The 24,437-nt window shown below is 46.9% G+C and overlaps 1 protein-coding gene across 1 annotated transcript in view; it reads right to left on the reverse strand.

Moving 5' to 3' along the window:
* Positions 1 to 24,437, reverse strand: part of EPHB1 (EPH receptor B1) — a 414,697-nt gene that overhangs the window by 90,568 nt on the left and 299,692 nt on the right. The window contains exon 5 of the mRNA XM_012787778.3: positions 20,658 to 20,993. Within this exon, the coding sequence (XP_012643232.1) occupies positions 20,658 to 20,993 (336 nt within the window). The remainder of the gene's footprint in view (positions 1 to 20,657; positions 20,994 to 24,437) is intronic.

Genomic DNA, 24,437 nt, shown 5'->3' on the forward strand with positions numbered 1-24,437 from the left:
GAGACAGTGTAGATGAGCAGACACTTGATTATAGGAGAAGTGCCACCTTTCAGAGACAAGTAGGGAGAGAAGTGTCATTGGGTCTGAACTCTGTCCTTTCTTTCTCATCAGCTGAACTAGACCTGCAGAACTTCTTGTGGGTTTTTCAGAATGAATGGAGTTTGGATAACAGAAGAGATAAAAGTTGATAATTTAGGAGAAGAGAGCATTCATGGGCAGGGGCTGGAATGGATTTGGTATTTTCATGGGCAGGGAGGAGAAAGGCTTGGCCGAAACAAGAGATGGCTAGAGAAATCGGGGAAAAAGACAGAAGGAAACGATGAAAAATTGAATGTTTTTGAGTAGAAGGTGTTGAATGAACTTCAGTCTTTCAGTAGTCAGCTGAGTTAATGCAGAGAGGAGAACCTGGGGGCAAGGGATGATAGTGAGAGAGGAGAACTGGTCAGTGCAGAATTACTGTGCAATGGAAAGAAGGAACATTCTAGCAAACATCTCTTTCTGGCACTGCATGTAGGATTTCATCATACTTCAAAAGGAAAATAGGAGGCATCTCTCAAGAAGACATGAACACAGACCAACAACAGAGGTACTGTCAGAGTTTTCCAAATGAGGACGTTTGCAGTAAGGAGTTCGCACATATAAATGAAGAAATGATTGATACACAACCCAAACATTTGGAAACAGGATAATAATTCCAAAATCTGTAAAGTTGATTCAGAAATCTCCGTTTAGAAATAATGTTATTTATTTCCCAATCCGACATTTCTTACACAGTGTAAGTAAAGTGAAAACAGTCTGGAAATAACAAACGAGGGCTGTCTTTCTCCGGGCAGAGGTGGGTAATGGATGAGGCTTCAGTCTGCGCTCTGCTTAGGGGCTGTTCCGTTTAGTCCTGGCACTTCTGCAGCAATGAAGGTCATTTCCTCACTTGAACTCCACTTTACAAGGCTTTCTCTGGGGACTCTGGCTGAGTGACATTTACTATCCTCAATTTAAGCTAACAGATTCCCCACAAGACCTGGAATTACAGAGCGCTGCTACCGGGTCGCAAGGGCAGGGGGCTGCCGTTTCTCCCCTACTCAGTGGGCTCTCAGTGAGCACCTACTATGTGAGCCCCTGGGAAGAAGAAGCAGAGCACTTGTCCCGAAGATGCTCCTGGTCCAGGGAAGCCATAAAGAGCGAGGAGTGTGAGAAGTGTTGTGATGAGCCCTTAGAACCAGAGTGTCCGCTGGGACTTGGAAGGTCAGTTTGCAGTTCCCATTACAGCCCTAGTGGCTGCCGTGAAAATTCACCTCTCAGAGCTCCTACTCCTTGGAGAGTACTTGACTAATGGCCCCGGGGCTGCCCTCTGAAGTCCATCCCCACATTCACACCGACGCCTCTCTTCTCACAGGCTGCTCCCAGCCAGTGACCGAAAGTAGCAGGGATGCTACCCGTTCCTGCAAGATACAGGACCCTTCTGATGGGAAACTTTCACTCAAAGGCTCATTATTAGTCTTGCCGACATCTCTTTATAACAGCACAGCAGTTTCAGACTCTTCATTCCCCATCCTCCTTCCTTCCCTCTCTCCTTCTCGGGGGTCAGAACTTCACTGTAATCCGATGGCTCTCCCAGCCTCCCCTGGCTCCCATCCTATTTTCTCAGTAGACCTCTTGCACATCTAATCCCACCTTGGTGTCTGCTCCGTGGAGGATCTGAATCAATGCAGTTCTGAATCCCTCTACAATTTCCCTGTCAAGTATTTGCTGCCAAGCTTGTGCTGTGCCTTAGGCATGGAGACTCCCTGCCTCCAGGAACTGTTGCTCCATATTGGGATAGCTCTCACCAATTTCCATATCTTTCTATGCTTATCTGAAATTTGTCTTCCTCCCACTCCTCTCAGTTCTGCCAACTGAAGTAAGATAGGGTGCTCCTTCCTCCACAGAATGTCTGTCAAATATCTAAAGAAACTAGCTTGATCTTCCTTGAGTTATTCCTACTGAAAACAATGGTCAGATACTACAAATATTTCTCCTATGACCAGGACATGCCACACAACTTAGCTCTTTTCCAAATGGGGACCATGTCATCTAAATTCTCTTTAAGCATGAGGCCCAGCAAAAGAACAAATTTTAGTTTCATTGTCTGAGCAGCAAAGATTAGAGTAAAGCTAATATTTACCATGATCTGTGTACTATACATCTATTTGTATGACCACTAGCCTTTGGATCAAAGACACGTCCCTGCTGTTCGAATCTGAAATCACAGCCAAATATAACCTTAAGGTTTCCCAATGATACACTCCTCATTTTTTGTCTGCAGAGTTGGCTTTTGGTTTTGATTATGGGGATTTACATGTATCTCTTTACCTTTGAGATATTAAATTTGGCCTATTAATATAGTAAGTTGAAATAATTTTGACCTTGATTCAGCTATCAAATCTATTTTCTCTTCCTCCCAACTTAGCATTGTGTATGACCCAGGCTAATTAATTAATTAAACAAATATCTATCGAGCATCTGCCATGTGCCAGTCACTGTTTTAGGTTCTAGAGAAACCGTAGTGACAAAATTAAAATTTCTTGCCCTCATACAGCTTATTTTCTAGTGGAGGGATTCAGAGGCTAAATAAATCACAAGTTATGTTAAAAGATGTTAAGTACAGTGGAGCAGGGGGAATGGATACAGAATGCCACAGGTGGGAGGTGTGTGGTCAGTGACAGCCACCCTGGGAAGCAGAGGCAGAGCACAGGGCTGGTGGAGGGGAGGGGAGAGCTGTGTGCATACCTGCAGCAAAGCATCTCAGGGCAGACGGTCTAATCTGTGAGTGTCAGCCAGTGGGACCCGAGCAGTGACGTGGCCATAGTGGGCAGGACCCTCAGGGACATTAAAAGGACTTTGGCTTCTACTCTGAGTGAGCTGAGGATCCACAGGAGGGTTCTTGACAAGGCAGTGACATATTCTGACTTGCATGTCAACAGTATCACCCTCTGCTGTGTTGCAAATAGAATGCAGGGGACCATGCAGAAGCAGAAAAACATATTACATCCCTGTTGCAATAATCCAGCTGCCAGATGAAGGTTGCTTGGACCAGGTTTGAGCAATGGAGGTGGTCAGATTGGATATATCTGGCATATCTCCATAGATGTGGGATGTGGAAGAAACAGAAGAGTCCAAATGACTTTAAGGATTTTGGTCTCAACAACTGGAAGAGTGGGGCTGCCATCAACTGAGATCAGGGAAGATGTTAGTAGAAAGCAGCTTGGGAGGAAAGACCAGATGTTCCACTGTGGACCTGTTGGGCTTGAGATGGCCAAGGTGTCCCAGAGTAGATGCTGAGTGTTACATGGATGTATTATATAAGGTCCAAACTGGAGATACACATTTGGAGCAATGTATTTCAAAGAGTTTGAAAGCAGAGGAACTGGCAGAGATCAACAAGAAAATGAGCAGAATAGAAAAAATACTCTAAGATTCAGGAAATGAGGAGAAAACAGCAGTCTTGAGAAAGAAAGTCCAATGAGGTAGAAGAAGAACCAAGAGAGTCTGATTGCCTAGAAACCAAGTGGAAATAAGTGTTCCCAGGAGGAGAGAATACGTTAAATGCTTCTGCTAAGTCAGGTAAAATGAAACTAAGAACCGAGCCCCAGATTTAGCAACAGGCTCGATGGTTAATGAAGTGCATGGCACGTGATCGTCTTTCCCAAGACCTTGCCTGCATGGGACAGAGCTGTGGGGGAGGACGAAGGCAGTTTCAGGAAGGGGAGGCAGTGTTCTGGAATCCCAGGGCGTCCACTAAGACAGGGGTGAACGGACGGCTCCCAGTAACTCTCTTCCCTCCCATGGCACACTGTGTCGTCACTCCAGACTGCCCTCTCCGGCCTCCACGGAAGCACAATTTACATGTTAATCATGTCAGCACCATGCAGGTTCTCAGAATCCCTCTGTCCCGAGAGCTGAAGCATCACGTCTTAAAAACTGGAAAGATCAATGCTAAGAGCCTGAGGATTTTGCTGGCCTTGGTTCTTCTCCTAGCCTGGAATCCCTGGAAAGCCATCGTTAAAAACTCAACACGTATTTACCAGACATCATGCCAGGCCTGCTCCAATCACTGGGGACAAACGGACAGAGAAGAAAGTCACAGCCCTGCCTTTAAGGTCCTTGGAGTCTGGTTGGGGTCAAATTGTAAAGAGGCAATCACAGGGCAGGGTGATCCAGAGGCAATCGATAGCCAAAATCCATGGGGGAGGGGCCTGTTACGCAGATGGCAAGGACTGCCCCAGCAGCCCGGCAGCAGCACACAGGCCCGGGAGGAGCTGCCAGAGAGGAGTGGCCATCCCTGCCTGCCTGCACTTCTTGGATTTGTGGCCATAGCACGATGGTCATAGGTCCTGTGGAAGACTGTGTGTCCTCACGCAGCTCACTCTAAATGTCTTACAGTGCATTGCAATGGGATTTAGCACATGGGAGAAAGTGAGAAAGCATTTTTCCTCCTCCCTGGAAATCAGAGGCAGCTCAAGTTAGGTGCTTTGCCATCAGCAATCTCCTACAGTGATGCATTTGGTTTCTGCCTCACTCCCAAGGGCAAAAGTCACCTCTACATCTGTTATTTTAGGTGTTATAAACCTTCAGACAAAACAGAAAATAATCAAAATGAGCTCTGGTATTCACTCAAACACAAACTTCTTCTAGCAAAACTAAGGCAGATTAAAGAGAGATGGGAAGATTAATTCAAAGACGCAGCCCCCGTGACCCCCAGACACAATGGTTTCGACGGTGAGTCCTGGCCAGGCGTCTTTTCTCCATAATCACCAGATGAAAGGATAGTGCCATTGAACGCTTGAAAGCATCTCCTTTGCAAACCCACACAAAGCTTTTGACTAAATTAAACATTCTCCTGAGAGAAGGAAATGAAAATAAAGAGTTCACGAGATTATTCGAACTTAGCAAAGGAACAAATATGGACCCTTCTTAAGTTTTCTAAGAAGAAAGAATTAATTTAGGAGCTATTTGGAAAGGAGGTGCTAACAAGAAGGCTCAACAAAGCTGCGTTTGGCCTGAAGAGGTAGGTCCAGTAAACCAAACAGAATCAAAATTGCCCTGCATCCCTTCTTAGCAAAATAAAGAAGCTGAGCCAACAGGAAGCTGGGGTCCGAAGAGGAAAGCAGGAAGCAAAGAAGAGTGTGCTGTCAGGCACCAAGGAAAAATCAACTAGGGTTCAAACAGAATTGTAGCTAGGGGTGGCTATGAAGAGGGTCTACAGCCAATAATAAGAGACCTTTTAAATGTGTCATAAGCAGAAAGAGACTTACAACTTCATTGGTCCAGGGGCTCAGGGATGGGGAAAATAAAAACAAACAAACAAACAAACAAAGGCAGGCTGAGTGGGTGGGTCCTTTGTCTCTGTTTTTGCCAGTGAAGACTTCGGGGAGAACTTACGCCCAAATTGTTTTTGAAGCAGACAGATCCAAGGTAGTATATCACATACAGCAGAAAAAGAGCACAGAGTGTACTTGCCTAAACTGACAAATAAGATGTAGATAAACTGCAGGGACAGGGGTGGCCCCAGCTGCAAGTTGTGAAAGAACTCACAGGTGACATGGGACAAGTGTCGGCCCCAGCTGATCACTGGACACTGGTCACTGCCAGAGGCATCGAAGACTGGGACTGGCAGACACCAGACAGCCTTCTGTTTGTAAGAAGGGCTCCAATGGCACCCATGGGGCCTACAATCCCATGAGGCTTAGGCTGGGTCTGAGAAGGTGCCATGAATCTATCTCAAAAGTTAATAACTCAAAATCTGGACCCTGGAGTTTTATGTACAGAAGCCTCACTGTCATCACAGGTTTACCTCGATCATACATTTTATGTTTATGATACTCCTTGACCCCTTCCTTGAATTACTGACTCAGTTATGTTCAAAGATTTCTTCTTACTCATTTCATCTTTCTTATTGGATAGATATAGTCATCTTCCTTTATCTCAGATTCCAAAAATAAGCTGATGCTTTTTTCTAGGACAATTACTAAGTTCTAATGCCTTACATTGCTTATTAAAAATTACTTCATAACCTCTTAATGGAGAGAGATTCTAAAATAATTCTCTCAACAATTTTAACCACGATCCATTTTGGGATCTAATAGATGATAATAATAGTTTACTGTGTTAAAATATTTTATTTAAAACATCAAAACTATTTGTAAATACTTCTAAAGCAAAATAACGGCAAAATGTGCATACATTCAAAATTAAGTTGACCTGCTGGAATAAAATGTTTGAAGAGGTTATAAAATCATGAAACTCAGATTTTAGAGTTTAGCAAATCTTATTTTAAAGGGAAAACAGTCCTGCATCTGCAGGTGGAAATCATGCCAGGGACAGCTTTGTTGGAGGCTATCTCTCACTGGCTAGGGAGGTACAGGTCACAGCTGAATTTCTTCTACCTTAGCTCAAGCAACAGCTCTGGCAAGTCTCCTGGAAGATAAACAGTCTCTCCTGTTAGAGAGACTTTCAAGTCTAAAATTCCCAAAGAGACCCATAGAAAGAGGAGAGTCCATCTGCCTCCTTTGCAATAACTCACAGAGGGCGGGGTGGAATAGCTTTTCCTGGTCCTTCCATACGGTGGGGAGGGGGTCCTCACAGTGGCCCCCAGGGTGCTGCTGCTGCCCCAACCTGAGCAGCATGCATCCAAGGCTTAGTAGCCACTTTCACCATCGTGAGCATTACTTTTCTAGGACAAATGTGCATTAGATGAGGGACATGTGGGTTGTTTCCATATTTTGGCTATTAAGAATAATGCTTCTATGAACATTCATACACAAGTTTCTGTGTGGACATATGTTTGCATTTCTCTTGGGGATATACCTAGGATTGGAATTGCTGAATCATATGCTGTAATGCTAACCTCTTCTGTTCTTTCTAGAATAGCATTTTCCAGACAAATCATCCCTGGACTAACCACCTGCAGTCTATACCATATATCATAGCTGTGAGGAAAACAGGTGAAGTCAGAACAGTAAGGTGCCTAGAGCCCCAGCCCAGAGCAGTAGGAGTTAGCAGAAATACAGAAGGGCTATGGTCAGGGCCCTCCAGATGGTTCAGAGAGAGGTGGGTTCCTACCCTGGCTCTGACATGTGCTTACCTTGTGATCTTTGGGTTAAGGTTAAACTAAGGCCTTAATTTCTTTGGACCTCAAATTCCTCAACTGTAAAACAGGAATAGTAATCCTCATGGTATGAATTTTCCAAACGTCTTGAAGATGTGCTCTGTGTGGTCTATTGCTCCTTCCAACCATATCCCACCTGGCAAGCCAGGGACTTGGCAAGCACCCCAAATTCTCCTTCTGGGTCCACTGCTGTTCACATATGCAAATCAGTCACTGGGCGTCATTCCTCAAGGTAAGTGTGAAAATCAAGATCTAGCGACAGCTTTGGGTATTTATTTGATAAATATCTTGGAGGGGATAAATAAACATGTCGACGAAATCAGGGTGGAGGCAACAGATATGAACAGGATTGGAGAAAGGGAAGGCTAGCCAGCAGCTGGGCTCCCTAATGGGGGGAGTGATAAATGCTCCAGAAGAGGGTTGGTTCCCTGTGGCATCTTGAGATGACCTGAAGTAATCTAGGAAGTAAATGATTTAGTGCCTTTTCCCTAAAGGTAAGGAGACCTGGTGACTCTGGGGAGCTGACGGGCACAGCCCTTCCATCTGATGGAGTGGCACAGGCCCAGGAGTCACCGATGCTCCCATGCCACTGCCTTCTGACAGGTCTTGTCACCTGTATCTCATTACAACTCAGTTCTTACTGTCCCAACTCTCCTGTCTACCTCTGTTCTCTTCACTTCAAACTACCCTGTGGCCAGATCAATCTTGCAAAAGCTCAATTTTACCCACATTACTCTGATGCTCAAAGACCCTCAATAGCTCCCCACTGGAAAAAGTCCCAGCTCTCTCTTTAACACTTAGCAGTGTGGCAGCCACTGACCACTCCAGGCTGCCTCCCGCTGCTCCCTCTCAGGAACCTGCTATTCCCACCAACTGCTCTACTTGCCATGTCCAAGAAGAGTCAGCATTTCCTTGTGCCCATATCTCTTCATGACTCTGCTGCCCTTGGAAGGGACAGTGGGAGCCACACACTGCCCTGCCCAGCCTTGCCAGGCCGTGCCCACCAGGGTGGCCCCTCCTGCCTCCCACCTCAACTCCCTTTGGGTGTAATTGGCACCGTGGGACACAGTGCACTGTGATTTAACTTTCCAGGTGTTTGCCTCTGCTCTCCATCACTGGAATCAACACTCTAGACCAGGAATCCTGCTTTTAGCCTCTTCCCTTGGTACGCAATAGATGTTCAACAAAAGTTTGCTCTTATTGGAATGATTGTGGGCTCTTCTCTAAAGACATCAGCAGTAAAGGGGTAAAGGGGTCAGAAAATTGCCTACTTTTACCCAACATGGATATTGGCCTTTGAGGTTGCAAGGGGTGGGAGGGGGTGGCAGGGTGTGATTCTGCAGCTGGCACCTCAGGAAGGATATGGAGTAGGCCTGAACACGGTGGTCCTGAGGGAATGGAGGTGGGAGTGCCTCTGGATGGTGTAGACAAAGAAACCAGGGAGGCTGGGTCCATCCCCACCTCGCTGGGGTGTTTCAGCTGCAATGTTACCCTAACATTGGTGGCTTTCTAATGTTTCTTTTTTTCTTAGGCTGTGGGATCTTTTCTCCAAACAAAAGCTCCCTGAAGCATAGAGTATGAAACAGAACTATTCAGAGCTGCTCTGGGCCAATCAGAAGTGGAGCTTCAGAGCTCAGAGCTAGTCTATTTCCTATCTCTCCAACCCAGACTCCAAAAGGTCTATAGAGAGATCCAAAAACTGCTGCGCAGTCTCTAGAAGTCCCTTTGAGGTGTCAGATCAAACTACCTGAGTTCCTAGAGTATGGGTGGTGGGGTCAGGAAAGAGGCTGGAGAGTCAGAGACCATCTTTTTTTTCTCATATGAAACACATCCACAGAAAAAACTCAAAATTTGTATTTAAATGCCAGCTAAAGACTCTGGGCCCACTAGTACTGATGTCAAAGAAGAACAATTTGCACACAGATGGACTGTGTCTCCTCGGACATGTCTATTCTAGGAGGTAACTTTGCTGAGAAGGTCCTGCTTAGATAATAGGTTCTCCCTCTGTTGGCGAAAACTCATTTTATTGCACAAATATGCTTGAATTTTACACTAGGAAGCATGACTCATTAAGCATTTTTGGTGCAGTAACACTTCTGGTCAAAATAGATTAAGCAAATAAGCAATTAGTTTGGAAACTGGATATAAATACAAAAACAGAATTAATTATTTTCCTCGTGTTTTTCCGCACTGTGGACATTGGCTGCTTGTTTTCTTTTGTGCTGAGCTTTGCCTTGAGATGACCCTGGCATTCCTTCCTGTCTTCCTCCTTACCCTGGAGTCACCTGGGGACAGAGGACTTCCGTGCTGTGCAGCCTCTGTCCCATGACGCTGCAGAACATTGGCTGAGTCTCCTCAGGGAGCTCAAGGGGATGTGGGGGTGAGAAAGTGAGGGCTTCTGGCCGCTCTCAGCCTCACAGCCCCAGGCTGGGAACCACTGGCTCCTCCTCCTCTGGTCTACCCACTAAGGGTTTGGTTCCAAGCCAAAGGGGTGGTGACAGGTGGGGCTTAGGGGCTGGGGATGCTCTGGGGATGTGGGTTTAGAAGAGCACAGATCCTCATTTCTGATATTCCCTTTGGTGTGTATATGAGGGGGTTCTTTATTGGGATCATCCACCGGACCCTGCTAGTTCTCAAAATGTGCTCTCAGATCAGCTTCAACTGGGAACTGGTAAGGAATGCAGATCTTGAGCCCCCTACCCTAGACTCCTTGAATCAGAAGCTCTGGGGGGGGCGGAGGCAATAATCTGTTTTAACACACCCTTCACATGAGTTGGATGCATGCTTAAGTCTGAGAACTGCTTATCTAGAAATCTGGAAGCCATAATGTTGAACTTTGAGAGGTTATCCGAGGCCATTCTGTTTTCTGTCAAGTCTGAACAATTTATAAATGAGAGCACTGAGGGCGAGAGAGAGAAACTGACTTCCCTGAGGCCCTGGCAGGTTAGTGCAGACCCGGAAATAGCTGGGCCTCCTTTCCCTGAGAACGGTGTGGGCCTCTGCCCTCCCCTCCCTTCCACTCATGCACTCAGCTGGGGGGATGGTCAGGGTAGCATCGCTCACCCATAGGCGCTGCCTTGCGGGACCCCCTATGCCCTCGGGAGGTCAGGTGCCCCCACCCAAAGTGGAAGTGTGCAGAGCCCTGTGCCTGGAAGAGGACATAGGCCTGCAGTGCGGTCCTGGAGGGCACCTCTGCCTCCTGGGTCACCCCAGCCTGCCGTTTTCCCACAGCTCCTCTCCCTGCTGAAATAGCAGCAAAACTGAGCTCTGTGACCCTGTGGTCATAGGAGGCTATAAAGGTGTGTTGAGGGTGGGGTGGGGAGTGGCGGTTAGTGCTTGTCAGCAGGTGGCTGTCCTGGGTACGTGTCCTGGGCTCTATCACTGCTGCTGAGGACAGAGCCATCAGGACTCACGTCAGCTGGGACATACTGCTCGGCTCTGCCTCCCGCAGGCCTATCACCCATTCCCGATGTGGGACAAGAGCAGAGTGTTGGCAGCTTTGGTCTGTGTAATGCCTATTGTGGAAGGCAGTTCACTCCAAGCACTAGCAGTGGACAGGCCACAGGAGACACCACACAGCAGGCTCTGTGCCCTGCATAGCCCCAGCTCTCATCCACCCCCTACCAGCACTCTAAGCCACCAATGCTGGGCAGGGGAGCTGCACCTGCAGTCACTGGGACCATTCTGCCCTAGGCATGGGGGTCTAAGTTTTCTGGCCTAAAGACCGAGAGCCCGTCCTCCTGAGAGCAGCCCACCTGACTGCACAGACAGGCTCCCATCCTGCAATGCCCAGCCGTAAACCCCTTTCTGCATAGCACACTGCCAACCCCACAATGTTCTGGGCCTTTGTTCCCTTCACTGTGACCACTGAGAACACCTGCCCTGGGCCTTCCAAAATAGCTGCTCACTAGTCAGGAAACTCCCAAGTGACCACCACCTCCCCTCGGAGCACTCCCTCCATGCCTGCATCAAGGAAAAGCAGCTCACCCCTGGGGAGACTTCTGTCCTGCAGCTCTCTCAGTTGGTGGCAGTTTATGATTTTGCACCCAGCACACCTCAGGTCAGGCATCAGGGTGTGTCCTTCTTGCTCCCCATCTCCTCTTCCACCCCATTACTCACCATCTCTCCTGCATCCTCTGCAAAAATGCTATTTGGCTTGACTACTGCTCTTCAAGAAGTCTTGGGACCACCACATGCCCCTGCCACCTTCACTCCCCACCTTCAGTGGAGACTTGCCTTCTGTCTCTGTGTTCCTGTCTACCTGAGCCTTGCCCACCTGTGGATGACTACAACGTCCTCATAAATAACCAACTCTCAGTCCCTCAACCTCCACACTCGGCTATGTCTGCCCATTCCATGGCTCCCTTGGATTCTGCCTCACCTGAAATTGCTGCATTTGCAAAATCTGCTTCCTTCTCACAACCTCAGATGAACCCACTGCAGCTCTTGTTGGCCTCATCTGGACTTCTCAGCCTTCACCTCTACCTAATGCATCAGCCCTCTCCTTGATTCTACCCCTCATTATCCAGCTTCGGTTCCATCTTTGCAATAACATAACTCACAATACTCCTCATGCCCTCGGGCTTGGGCTGCCTTTATCTTTTCATAGCATACAGCTGTCAAAACTCAACCAGAGATAGATCCATGATCCACTTCTTGCGGGATTGGCCGTCCAGCAACCACACACTCCTGAGAAAGCCACATAAGAAGACAGAGGGGTGGTTTTTTAAACATGAGATCACAAACTCAAATGAACTCTCGATACTTTCCAGAAAGCCTGAATTTCTCTGGTTAATTGCATCTCCTACTCTCTGCAATAGCACTGCCAAACCTTTTCCATCCTCTTCAAACCTTCACCTCTAAAACTCCTTCCTCCTTTACTCTGCAACAAACCTTATTTCCCAGCTCACAGAGAAAATAGAAGCCTGGGTATCCAGCTGCATAAATAACAACTCAACTTGGGTACTCAGAATCTCCACAAATTATGCATGCATGGCATCAAACCTGCCTTCCCTGATGCTGTCCCTGAGCACTTCTGGGTGCCCCTGGGATGTCCCCTACGTACTCAAAACCCCTTCTCTCATTCTCCTGCTTTGGTTTCTTTGTACTCCATGTCATCTGCCTGGGAGACCCCTCAAGGAAAGCTGCTCATTAAGCTGGGTCCTCCCTGAGGACCCACAGCCCTGTGAGATAAGGTTTCCGGTGCTTCTTTGGGCAGCGCCAGGCTCCACGCCACCCGAGAGCCCTGGTCAGCTGTGGCACCTGTGCACCAGCCTCAGGCTCCCTGTCTGTGCCTTGACCCCACAGCATTCCTTCCTTGCCCTCCCAGTCCTCTGTCCCGGGCACTCACTCCCACTAGGAGGACTTCTCCATCCTGTCTCCACCCAGCTCCTGCCCTTAGTCTTTCTGGAGAAATACAGCCTACACACATGAAAAACTCATGCACATCCAAGAACTCATCGTGTCATCCTTTTAACTAGTATAACTCGGAGAAGGAAAGCCTGCATCACCTTGGGAGTTTCTGCAGGGCAGACACACTCACAGGGGGCATGACTGGGCCCTTGCTCCCCTGAGCTCATCTGGATTGAGAAGCATTTGCTCTGCCCTCAAAAGTGGCAAAAAGAAAAGAAAAGAAACACACACATATTTTGAAATCCTAGGGCTCAATTCTATGGCTAAACGTTTTCCTGCAGTTTGGCTCTCAGAAGGAAACTGATCCCAAGGCCTGCAGGACTGTCAAAGAGTCTTCCTTGCACTGGAAAATATTTATGGTCCAATGTTGCCTTTATTTACCCAGAACATTCAATGTGCCTTTCCCCCCCATCTTTCACATCCGCTCAGAGAAGATGTTAATTTTCTGAAATTAAACACTTAGCTTGATTACTGTTTTGTTAATTGCTGCATTCAGAAACCCCTGGTGCTCCAGCCTGTTTAACACGGATGGTGCTGTGAAAATGATAGGCATGGAGCTGGCATGCAGGTGGACAGACAGCAGCACTGGGATGCCATCCCAACCCCCCCACTGTGCTGTTCCAGCAGCCGGGGCTCTGCCAGTGGGGAGTGGGTAGGACAGGCCAGGTCATAGCAGAGTGGCTCCCATGGGGCCATGGTTTGGGGGAACAGTGCACACAGGAAGCCCCAGGTCTCACCAACATCTGGGAGAATGGGAGAATGGAGGGGCTTAACTCTAGTCACAGCCCTCCACCCAGCCTGATCAAGGACAGACCACAGAGACAGGTTGAGCTGCACTATTTGCTGATGCCTGAGCTTAGTTTAAGAAAGATGGAGACATTCATTCATACATTTATTTAGTAATTTATTCGCTCAATCAATGAGCATTTATTGAATGCTTTCTGTGTTTTAGACACCTAGCTAGACACCTAGCTGGATGCAATAGCCAATAAGACAGATACAGGGCACGCTCTCCTGGAAATTATAGTCGGCTCATGAAGCTAACTTGCCACAGGAGTGTGGAGTGGACAGATCACCAGGACCCCTCCTCCTGCCTACCTTCTTTGTTAAGGACACAGGGTGAACAGCAACTAGTCTTCCTTCTGTAACAGGGATATTCATACTCTCACGTAAACTTTGAGCAGGGTAAGGAACTTCCTACAGTCTCATTGCCAGCATCCCACTGTTACTGCCCAAGTTGCATACATAGAGTGCCTGGCCCAAGATGGATTAACTGAGCAAATAAAGTCTCTGGATCCTCTGGCCCTTTAGTCATCTTAGCATGGCCAGGGCATCCTCAGCTGTACTCCAGCTGTTAGCAGCATCACTAACCACTGCTCAGAACCTGGCACGGAAAATTCCCATGCCCAACCACTGTATGGCCCAGCAAGTGACATCCACCCATGAGAAGTTCACATTGGCCAGTTACTGAACACACTGTCACTGCATACAAAAACTACCACTAACTGGAATGCTCTCTAGCAACAGCACATAGCTACACCCTAACTTTTAGAATGAGAGACTTGGCACCATAGCAGGGGGTGCTACCAAGAGCCCAGCAGGGGGGCCCACACCCCCTCCCTTAAGTCACTTCCCAGCACAGTCACTTGCTCACCTTGTCACTATTCTGAGCCTCTGATTTCAGTCTCAATGAGTACTGTGGACTAGAATGTGAGCCCCACAAGAGCACGGATTTTTGTTTGTTTTGTTTGTAGCTTTGGTCCTGGTGTCTGGAGCACTGCATGGCACACAGAAGGTCTCAATAAATGTTTCTGGAATAAGTGAATGGAAAGGAGCCCCTAACAAGCAAGTACCCTCGAGTCAGTAGTTGGTAAACAGGCACAAAGAATGTGTTGAATGAATGAAGATGTTGCTGAAGTTAAAGTGCTCAAACAAATGAAGCAATCCCTTTGAGTGTGGCGAGTCTGCCTGTGCTTCTCTAAACAGATAAGGGCTCCTAGCATCATCCTAAGAATCATTCCCGAAGTTTTCCTTCCTGGAGTCACAGAGCAAGAAGATGCCTGGTTACCTGGTTGATCTGGGAGGGATCTTCAGATGTCACTTGTGGACCACCAGGACCCATTCTGATCACCACACCACAGCTAAACACTCACATGCTAATGCTCACCTGTGAGTACTAAAGGCATCTGGCAAATATTTATGAAAGCTCTCAGTGCCTGGCCATGTGTGGTCCCTTCCCCATGAAGCTGGTGGTAGGTGAGAAAGTCTGATTCTTCACATAGCTCCACATCTAGTGGAGAACCCCAAGGCTGGGAGGGTGGGAGTCGTGATATTGGTCACAGGCAGTGCCACCTACTGACCTTGTTAGCCCAGCAGCTAACACATCACCTTTTGCAAATGGCCAATGTCTTTCTGAGGCAACGTGGAAGTTCCTCCTCAATGCCACAGCTTAAGAAACAATAAAAAACAACCTTTCCAGAATTAACAATGAGAAGAAAGCAGTGAAATGAACTATGAAATTGAATTAAGAACAGTGAAAATTTTATTTACCTAAGTTTTTTTTAACTTTTCTTTATTAACTTCAATGAAAGTTTTCTTTAAAGCCATTCCAGTCTTTTTAAAGTTTTCATTCAATCTTTTCTCTGCTCTGGAGCAAATTTTGCCTGCTAATTTCCAATGAGAACATCCCTTAAAAATGAACTGGTTTCGGCATATGGATCTTAGCACTCTACATTTTTACTGTCAGCAGTGTAATATTGTTTTAATATTTAATTTTGAGATTTACATAATATCTTTCCTCCAAAGAGCTCAATATATTGCAATATCATAAAATTCCTTTTCATATTCAAAGATTATTCTTTATGCATGCAAATACTATATTTAACCAAGGAATAATGCAAATTAGATGATGTATTCATTGGAATTGATGGGCTAGGTAATTCTTTTGTAGGAAAAGTAGTGTATCTGAGTGACTTTAATTGTCTACGAACTTCGAAAATGCCTTAGAAATGGACAAACTATAGGGGCTTGAGACTATTAACAGAAGTAGTGCAGTATTTTTAAAAAATAAAATTAAATAATGTGTTGTGCATGTTGTGGGCATGATGGAATAGTATTCCATAAGCAGCAGGCATAGCAGGGTATACATGAACTGTGTGCAATATAAATGTGAGATATAAATTGTGCTGAGGGGATCATGCAAGTGGGGGGGGGAGTGTTGCTTCTCCAAACATATGAGGAGGAAAGACAGACAGGCTCCTCTGAGCAGCAGGGTAATCCAGTGCCAGGTACTCCCGCCCTCATCGTGAGCTCATTGGGATGCAGACTTTGCCAGCTTCTTTTCTGGTGCCTACTCCTCCCAGCGCAGAATGGACAAACAGATGTCTGTTACATATCTGATATGGATAACATCAGTCCCAAACAAAGAGACTGAGAAACCTTGGAAGGAAACAGCCTAGGGAGAAAAAGCCCAGCAAATTGCTCTCTGGCTCAGGACATATTCTCAGAAATGATGCTAATCTTCCAGTCCATAGCATGGTTTACAGAGTGATTTTCTATCCACTGTCTCATTTGCCTGTCACTGCAGTACAAGGAAGCACATCCTATTTTGTAGGCAAGAAATGAGGGGTTTTGGCAGTTAAATGAACTTGCATGAGAGTCATGTGAGGAGCAGAGAGGGAGCCAACCCCTGAAACCCTGCACTGCAGCCCGAGATGACTGCCCACTGTGGAATGAGATGGGGAATAGCACACTCCCCAGTAAAGCCTGGGCAAATCAGATTAACCCTTTGAGTTAGAGGTTACAAACCACAGCCAACAGGCCAAATAGGATTTGGATTTGTTTGGCTCTTGGGTGCTTTAAAATTTTCTAATCAGTTGTCAACATTTTAAATCTGGCTTTTCAGCTTATAAAATCAGGCAGTGCTGGGCATGGCAACCTTTGCTGGAGCTGAGTAGTGGCTGCCTCTGTGCTCTTTGGTTCCTGCAGTCTTCACCATTCTCTATTGCTGTATACCTCCCCTGCTTTTCTCCTTTCCATTACCTGCCTGACCTCAGGGGCCTTTGAGTTCATTCTCTTTGGCTTAGATGGTCCCAAAGTCATGTGCTAGTCTGATTCATCTTTTTTCTCCCCCCAAATTTCCTCTGAGGTCTTCTTCCCCAATTCTGACACTCTGAGTCTAGTTGGCAGGAGAGAGAAGTAAAGTTTGTCATTTACTTAATTCTCTCTGACAGCCAGATGATCCAGCCATCAGCCCTGAATCTGGGGCCAGATGCCAGAGAGTGACTGCAGGAGTTAGTGGTGATAACAACCTCTCTGCAGATCACTTGGCCACTGAAACAGAGAGAGTTCCACCTGATCAGGTCTATTTTAAACTCATGGCAGCTGTATTCAGTGCAAGGATGCATCCCTGAAGACCTCATGTAAACTTGAGCTTGCATAATTCATGACCAAACCTGACCAAAGATGATGGACATTTTTTTGACAGCTAAAGTGGCCCAGCTATGTAGCAGCATCTTAGAAGAGCTTACAACTCACACAGCCCACCATAATGCAATTTTTGATCAGTGTGAGGATCAAATGACCATGAACCTGAGTTTGAAACTAAGAAATATCATGTGCTGGCTGTGAGATGCTGAGAAAATTCCAAAAGTACTCTGACCCCAGTTTCTTCTCCTGGCCCCCTTCATCTCTGTAAAGAACTTGGTAGAGGTTGGCTTATTGGAGGTGCTCAAAAATGGCAGTTCTCTGCTACTGACTCTGGACTGGATGCAAATCCAATCCTGAGACTGTGAGGACCAAGTGATACAAGGTCCTTTAATAGTCATGACTGCATACATGACTTGGGGGTGTGACAGAAGATAAGGGCTCTTGGAATATCAGGACGTAGCAGACCCTTGGTGTTCTTCCAGACAGCTCTCCTCTGAGTGAGGAACTATGTCTACTGTGCTCAATAACCTAAAAGGTGATTATAAAATCTCCAAGGTCTCTTCTTAAGATTACAACTCCTGGAGCCCAGAAAAGCCTAATGTTGGAGACTATGAAACGGGGAGCCTAGAAGAAATGTCCCCTTTTAGGACAGAATGCCATTATGCAGAAGCAGACAGGTGCCATCCTGCTGACTTTCTTCTAATCCTGGAATCTCTAAACCCCTTTAAGCCTGATTCCTCATCTGAAAAATGGGAACACTGATGCCCAAGTCATTGTGTAATTATGAGGATTACATAAGTCCACATATTACAGAATTCTCTATGAACTCAAAAGAATCATACACATGAAATATTACCTAAATTACTACTCACTTATTTTCCAATCAGGACTCCCCTGATTCAAAACTGGTCCTCAACCATTTTACAGTTTGGGCAGTTTCAGGTACAGAGGAGGCACTTGATAAACATTTATCAGTTAACTTGATGATTGATTCTCGGACTGTCTTGGTCAAAGTCATTACCTACCATCTACCTGACCCCAACAGTAGGACAGTGGCGACCACAGGCACTGACAAGGGTCACACCATGCCATGAGGTCAGGGGAGGCAGGCTGACTTGGATCTTACCCAGAGTGGACCAGCTCAGGGGTGTGCTGGGAAGGAGTTAGACATGTCATGACCTATTGGTGACACATGGGGCCACCCACCTCATCGCTTAATGGATCTGAGTCATCAGAGTTTTTATGATGCCTGCTATTTAGTCTCCCTTCCATATCTGGTAAAATGCATGGTTTCTATTCATGTTTCTAAACCATTCTTGCACAGGTTCAGATTTAAATGTCTATTGTGATGGCTCTCATCTTTTAAAACATACTATCTGTTGGTTGAAAATAATTTGCATTCACATATGGATTCACCAAACCAGTGTGATAGCATCACACTCCTCAGAGCCACACAGCCCCCAGATTAGGAGCTACTGGTCAACTTGATACTTGTTTTATAATAACCATGCGCTACCAAGAAGTGGTTGGATCTTTCTCTTAGTGATTATAAACTTTCTGACACCAAAATTCCTGGAGTACCAGAGAAGAATTATAGATTGGAAGGTGATAATGGAGGCTTGGTCTCCAAAATCATGGAAGATTAAGATTAAAGAGCCCCTCAGAGGGGGACAAAAGGCATGAGAAATGTGTTGGTGGAGGAGCAAATGGGTGAGGACAAAAATAAATAGTTTGAATACTGGTAATGCAATGCCTGCAGAAACCCTGGTCCCTTAGCTCCACTGCAACCTGGGATTATGCAGAGAGTGAGACAAGCAGATGGGCAGGTTCGGGAATAGCAGGGTAAGGGAAGGGAGGGGCAGAAATAAAAGCAAACCGATATAAGTGGCAGGTTTGTTCTCACATACTTAGAGAGAGGGAAAAGACAGCCAAGCCCAGTGTAACATGACAGCCTGGCAGGATTGTTATTCTCAGAAGCTGGGACACTAAAATATTTCCGCCAGTTTTCTGCCTTAAACTCTCTGAGGGAAATACTGCTAACAAAGGCTGCCTGTATTACATGCTTAACATAATGCAGAAATCACCATTCCCTTTTCTTCGGGTAAGACAGAATGTCACAACCTTTGTCTCCATGCCACCAGAACTGTGGCCACCAGCTGGAGGCGTCTACACTTCCACTCCTATTTTCTCACTACACACGTATGCATGTAAACACGTGACCATGCACATACACACAAACACAGTCCATGAACACACACACACACACACAGCAACAAGGCAGCCATCTGGACAGGCATGCTCTCCTACAACACCTTTTTTTCCTTCTCTGTTCTGACAGCTTAAACCCAAGAATCATCTGCCATCAAAGATGCCTGGTATTAAAAGAGGCAGGATGAGTCTCTGAGGATGGGGAAATGATGAGTAGCAAAGGCTGGAGTAGGAGAGAGGAGGGCAAGAAGGGGTGACACACAGAGGAAGAGAGCGCACAGAGAGATTTTTGTTTCCTGCTATTCTGCTCGAAAGCTGTCCTTTTTGAATTTGCTCATTGAGAAAAATCTATAATTCCAATTAAGGTCATGGCCCACTGCCCACAGCCGCCATTGTCTGTCGATGTGATGCTCACTTCCTCTCTGCAGCCTTGTGCTATCACCCCAGGGGAGAGATTGCCCGTTTCTCTCTAACTCCCCTGGTATTTACTGCGTGTGTGCAGCATTGTACCGTGCAGCTTTGTACCCTGTATCTGTGTCCTGAAAAGTCTTTAGTTAATGAATTTCATGGGAGGGACAACAGTGGCCAAGTATCACTGCATCCCTCACAGCGTCTAATCCGCAGCGTGACACACCATAGATGCTAAATAACTGTCTCCTAATAATGAATGAGTAAATAAATGAGTGAATGAGTACATGAATGGACTGGTTAAATGGTTATAAAAAGGAATGATTGTTACAAGAGGTGTGAAAAGGCATAAACAGAAAAGATCAGAGGAGTAAGATAAACAGAAATAAAGAGAAGAGAAGGAAATGTGCTCTGAGCTGTGCATGCCACAGGGGTGCACTGGCTATCAGGAGTGATCTATTGCCACATATCTGAGGTCTCTGTAACAGGTACCATTCATCTGAGTAAGCTGGAAAGGAGAATGCACTCTTGAATTACATGGGTTTATTGAAAAATAATCTATGAAGGTGATATTGACTTGATCATATGATTTCTGGAAAGTTTCTTTCATTGGGTTTCCATTAAAGCATCATTGGTGTTCCTGTTCTCAAGATCTATCAGTGCCTCCACTCACCTACCCATCCATCTGCCATCCATCTACCCACCCATCCATTTGTCCACCCACACAGCTGTCTGTCTGTCCATCTCTCCATTCATCTTCCTAATAGTATTCGTTGAGCTGGATGGAGAGCACTGGGTCCTACTCTGGCTTTGGTGGATGTCTTTGCTTTTGTACTGGGCACAAGAAAATACCCCGGCCTGAAGCTCATTCTCAGAGGAGAAACACTCCACCTGCCTTCTCCCTGACCACAGATGTCCACCACCTGCAGGCTACACTCCTAGGGGGAGGCCCGAGGGCAGAATGGCAGGTGGGTGTGGCCACAGCTGTATCCCCGCACAGAGAAAGAGAGCCAGCCACACAGAATGACAGAAGGAGCACGGAAGCCTCTAGACTTACCAGCTTGGTTTGTGGTGATGTTGACAGAGACGTGCTGCGGGGGGAAGGGACTCTTGCTGGAGACGCCATTGATGGCCTGGATGTCAAAGGTGTAGGGCGTGTGGGCCCACAGGCTGCTGATGGAGACACGGCACTCGGTCAGGCCCAGCTGCCTGGGCACAAACTCCACATTGTCGTCACAGCGGGAGCAGCTCCGGCGGTCTGAACGGCACTTTTTGCAGATGATGTTGTAGGTCACATCATCCCGCCCACCTGTCTCCCTTGGAGGATGCCACTCCAGAATGATGGACGTCTCATTGACGATGGAGATGACATTTCGGGGACCGGATGGGACACCTGTGGGGAGACAAGGAAGGGCCCGGTGAGGCTAGGCAGAAGCTTCCTTGTCCAGTACCTCTCTGGCCCGTCTCTGGTGTGTGCCCCTCCTCATCACATGCACTTGCCCTCTCCCCTTCCTCAACCTCAAATCTCCATGCTCCAATCCATTTTGGCAGGGAAAAAAACAACAAAAAAACTTGTGGACAAAGATGGCAAATTCTCCCAAACTTCCCTTTCAATCACGTGTGATTGAATTGCACTGGGGATTTCCTTCTTTCAGTCACATGTGCCAAGAGAAAGGGTTTGTGGACCTGAGTTCAAGTCTTTTTGTTCTCAGGACCAAGCCACCCTCTCTCTAGCCAGGTTTAGCATGAATAAGCTATGTGTGTATTGGACACTTATGGGATTCCTTGTCTTTTCTTAATTGGTATAGAGCTCAAGGGCAAAGGGCTATGGGGGCCCCTCCAACAGCCCCAACAAATGCTGGAATCCTGCACAAGGTCTCACATGATGTGGGATCTGTGTGGTTTGTGCCTGGTAACAGGCATGTCTCTCTGTAGGACAGGCTGCCAGAGCACCTGAAGAGATAAATGTTTATTACAGTGCACCAGCTTTGGTGCACAAAGACCAGAAGTGGAGTTGGGTGGGAGAGATTCATGCAGCCACCACTTTTTACTCCATGATATAAGAAAAACATAGGAGTGTGTTCCAGACTTTCTGCTAACTGCTTTGCATGCATTACTTCATTTAATCCCCCTTTAAGAACCCTACTGAGAAGATATAATAATTATCTGATTTTTATAGAAGAGAAACTAAAGCTTAGAGAAGAAAAGAGGCTGGCTGTAGGTCACACAGGTCTGTAAGAACTGAAGCCAGTAAAGAACCCCTTGCCTGCCTGATTCCAAAGCTCATATTCTTAACTACAGCCCTTCTCTGAACAGATTCTCTTTCCTACAAACCAGCCAGACTCACGGGGACTCACAGAGGGCAACCTCTTCCCTCTGCACAGCTCTGTTTATGGCTGCTACTGACAATTTGGCAAAATTTGAAATGCTTTGTTGCAAAACTCTGAGAAGACTGGTTCTTTGTAGGAGAGCAAAATGTTGCTGAATTAATGGCTGCAGGGCTGAGCATTTTAAGTTGGAGAATCTGCTGCCCAAGAACAGAACAGATCATAGCCTCAGGTTCCCAACCCTGAGCCTTGCCTCTCCTCAATGTCTAACTGACAGAAATGAATCCTGCTTGGAAGCCCCCCTTCTGAACGACAGATCTGTGAGAGCAGCCACTCCGGACAGTAATAAATTCAGAATTCACACACGTGACCATAGCCAGCTGAACGAAGACATGTGTAAAGTGGTTCATGCTGGAGACAGGAATCAAATGCCAACACACAAAATGAGGGAATAACAACAAGGTCGGGGGGCACAAGGGAAGGAGTCTGTGTTGAATCAGTCAGAGGCAAGCAGCTAGAGCAGAAAGAAAATATTAAATCGGGCTCTATGAAAACATGAAAGAAAATCAGTACTGTCCTATAGAAAGCCTGTTAGCCCTGAGCTAAAGCACAGTGTTCATGTATGCTTGTGACAGTGCAGAATTCATGAAGCATTTTTACTGAAGTCTTGCAAACAGCATGTAAGAGTTCCCCACCCATCTGCCCAGGGATAAATATCCATCTCTCTTAGAATCTACACACAGCTAGTACCAGAAGGGCAGTCCATACTGTCCCAAGTGGGCTCTTCCTGGCCCAGGCCAACCTTGCCCACACTGCACAATTCATTAACATCAATACTGGTCAGTGCCTGTCTTCCAACAGATGAGACTCAGACCACAATCTCCCAGTGGCCAAGGCCATGTCTGTTTGTCTCATCTTCACCGCAGACAGCCTAGCCTCACCCACAGGACATTGTTTCTCATCTCAACATAAATACATTCACTGAGTGCTTGCTTTATGCCGGGCATAGGGTCAATCTTTCTAAAACATTGCCTTGTATCCATCCTTTGGGCATCCTGAGGCTATTACTAAGAAAGCAGCCTCAAGTGGAGGGGCAGAGGCAGGGACTGACCAAGAGAGGGACCATCCATCCCTCCCACCATTGGGGACCTCCCCCCTTCAATTATCTCCTCCCTCCCTTGAGCTTTAACTTCACCTTCTCCCCTGACACCAGCTTCTCAATTTAAGCTCATTTTCAAACCCAAACACAATCACCTGACACCTCACTGCACTCGTCCTTCTGCACTCTCCAGCCAAGGTTTTCCAAAGAAGAATCACACTTAGCTATCTTGGCCCTCTCCCTACTCAGCCAACTGCAGCCTCGTTACTTCCCTACCCCTCTGCCATGATGCCATGATTGCTTTTCCTCTGCCCTCCTACTTGACAAATCCAGGGAACACAATTAAGTCCTTATCTCCCTTGACACCCGGTACAGTCACCAGCCTTGTCCTGGGAGTCACTTTCCCATATCCCCCAACACAGATACCGTCACCACAATCTGTCAGCTCTATCTCCTTTCCCTCAGATCTTTCCCTTCCTCTATATCTCCATGGCCTCAAAACTCTGGGTTTCATCAATTTTTCCACCCTATTGCAAAAGCCTCCCAGTTAATTCTCCAACATCATTTCTGCCTGTCTCTGATCCATTCTCTTCTGCCAGAGTGTGAGTCCTAAAATGCACATTGAATCATAGTATCCCTCTGCAGAACCCCTTCTGCTCTCTGGCTACCCGGCATGTTTGCCCTCCTTTCCAAGGCACTCAAATCCCACAAGGTAGGGGACCACTGCTCTTGAGCTTCTCTCCCACCCTTGGCCCTCGCCCCTCATACCATGGCTGGTAGGAGCATTCCTACAGCTTCCTGTACACACTAAAGTCTCATGCCTCGGAGCCTCTACACAGTGTTCATCCCTCTGTCTGGAATTGCTTTCCCTCTGTATCTATTTTATAATCTCCTGCTCACCCTTGAAGATCCAGCATTCATTCCACTAAGGAGCTTCGCTGACATCTAGCAGTCCTGGACTGCCCCTCTGGGCTCGTGAAGCCCATGACTACACACCTAAGCCAGATTCCATCATTACACTGTGACGGTCCCTTTCTCTGTGTCACTGTGGCCATGCTGTGGCTTCCTGGTAGGCAGGGACAGGTGTCTGGTTTGTCTTTGATTTGCAGGCCCTTCCCACCTGGTTTCCCACCTCTGCTCAGTGTGCATGGCCAGTGTCCCCACATATACACCCTCCTCCAGTGAGAGGCAGGATGGTTGGCTGTAGGTGGATAGAGGGGGCCTCAGAGAAGCCTGGAAGCAGCAGCAGGAGCAGTGAGGACCCACCTGTGACTCTGAGGGAAGAGGCTTTGGTGAGATAAAGGTGGAAAGTGAAGAGCCAGATGGAGAGTCCTGCCCCCTCATGATCTTGAGGCATCCGCGGCAGCTGGGCAGGCCCACCCTGCTCCGTGCCTGGCCATTTGCTCCCAGC

This window comes from Microcebus murinus, chromosome 1, assembly GCF_040939455.1.
Source record: "Microcebus murinus isolate Inina chromosome 1, M.murinus_Inina_mat1.0, whole genome shotgun sequence".
In the NCBI taxonomy this organism is placed as follows: domain Eukaryota; kingdom Metazoa; phylum Chordata; class Mammalia; order Primates; family Cheirogaleidae; genus Microcebus; species Microcebus murinus.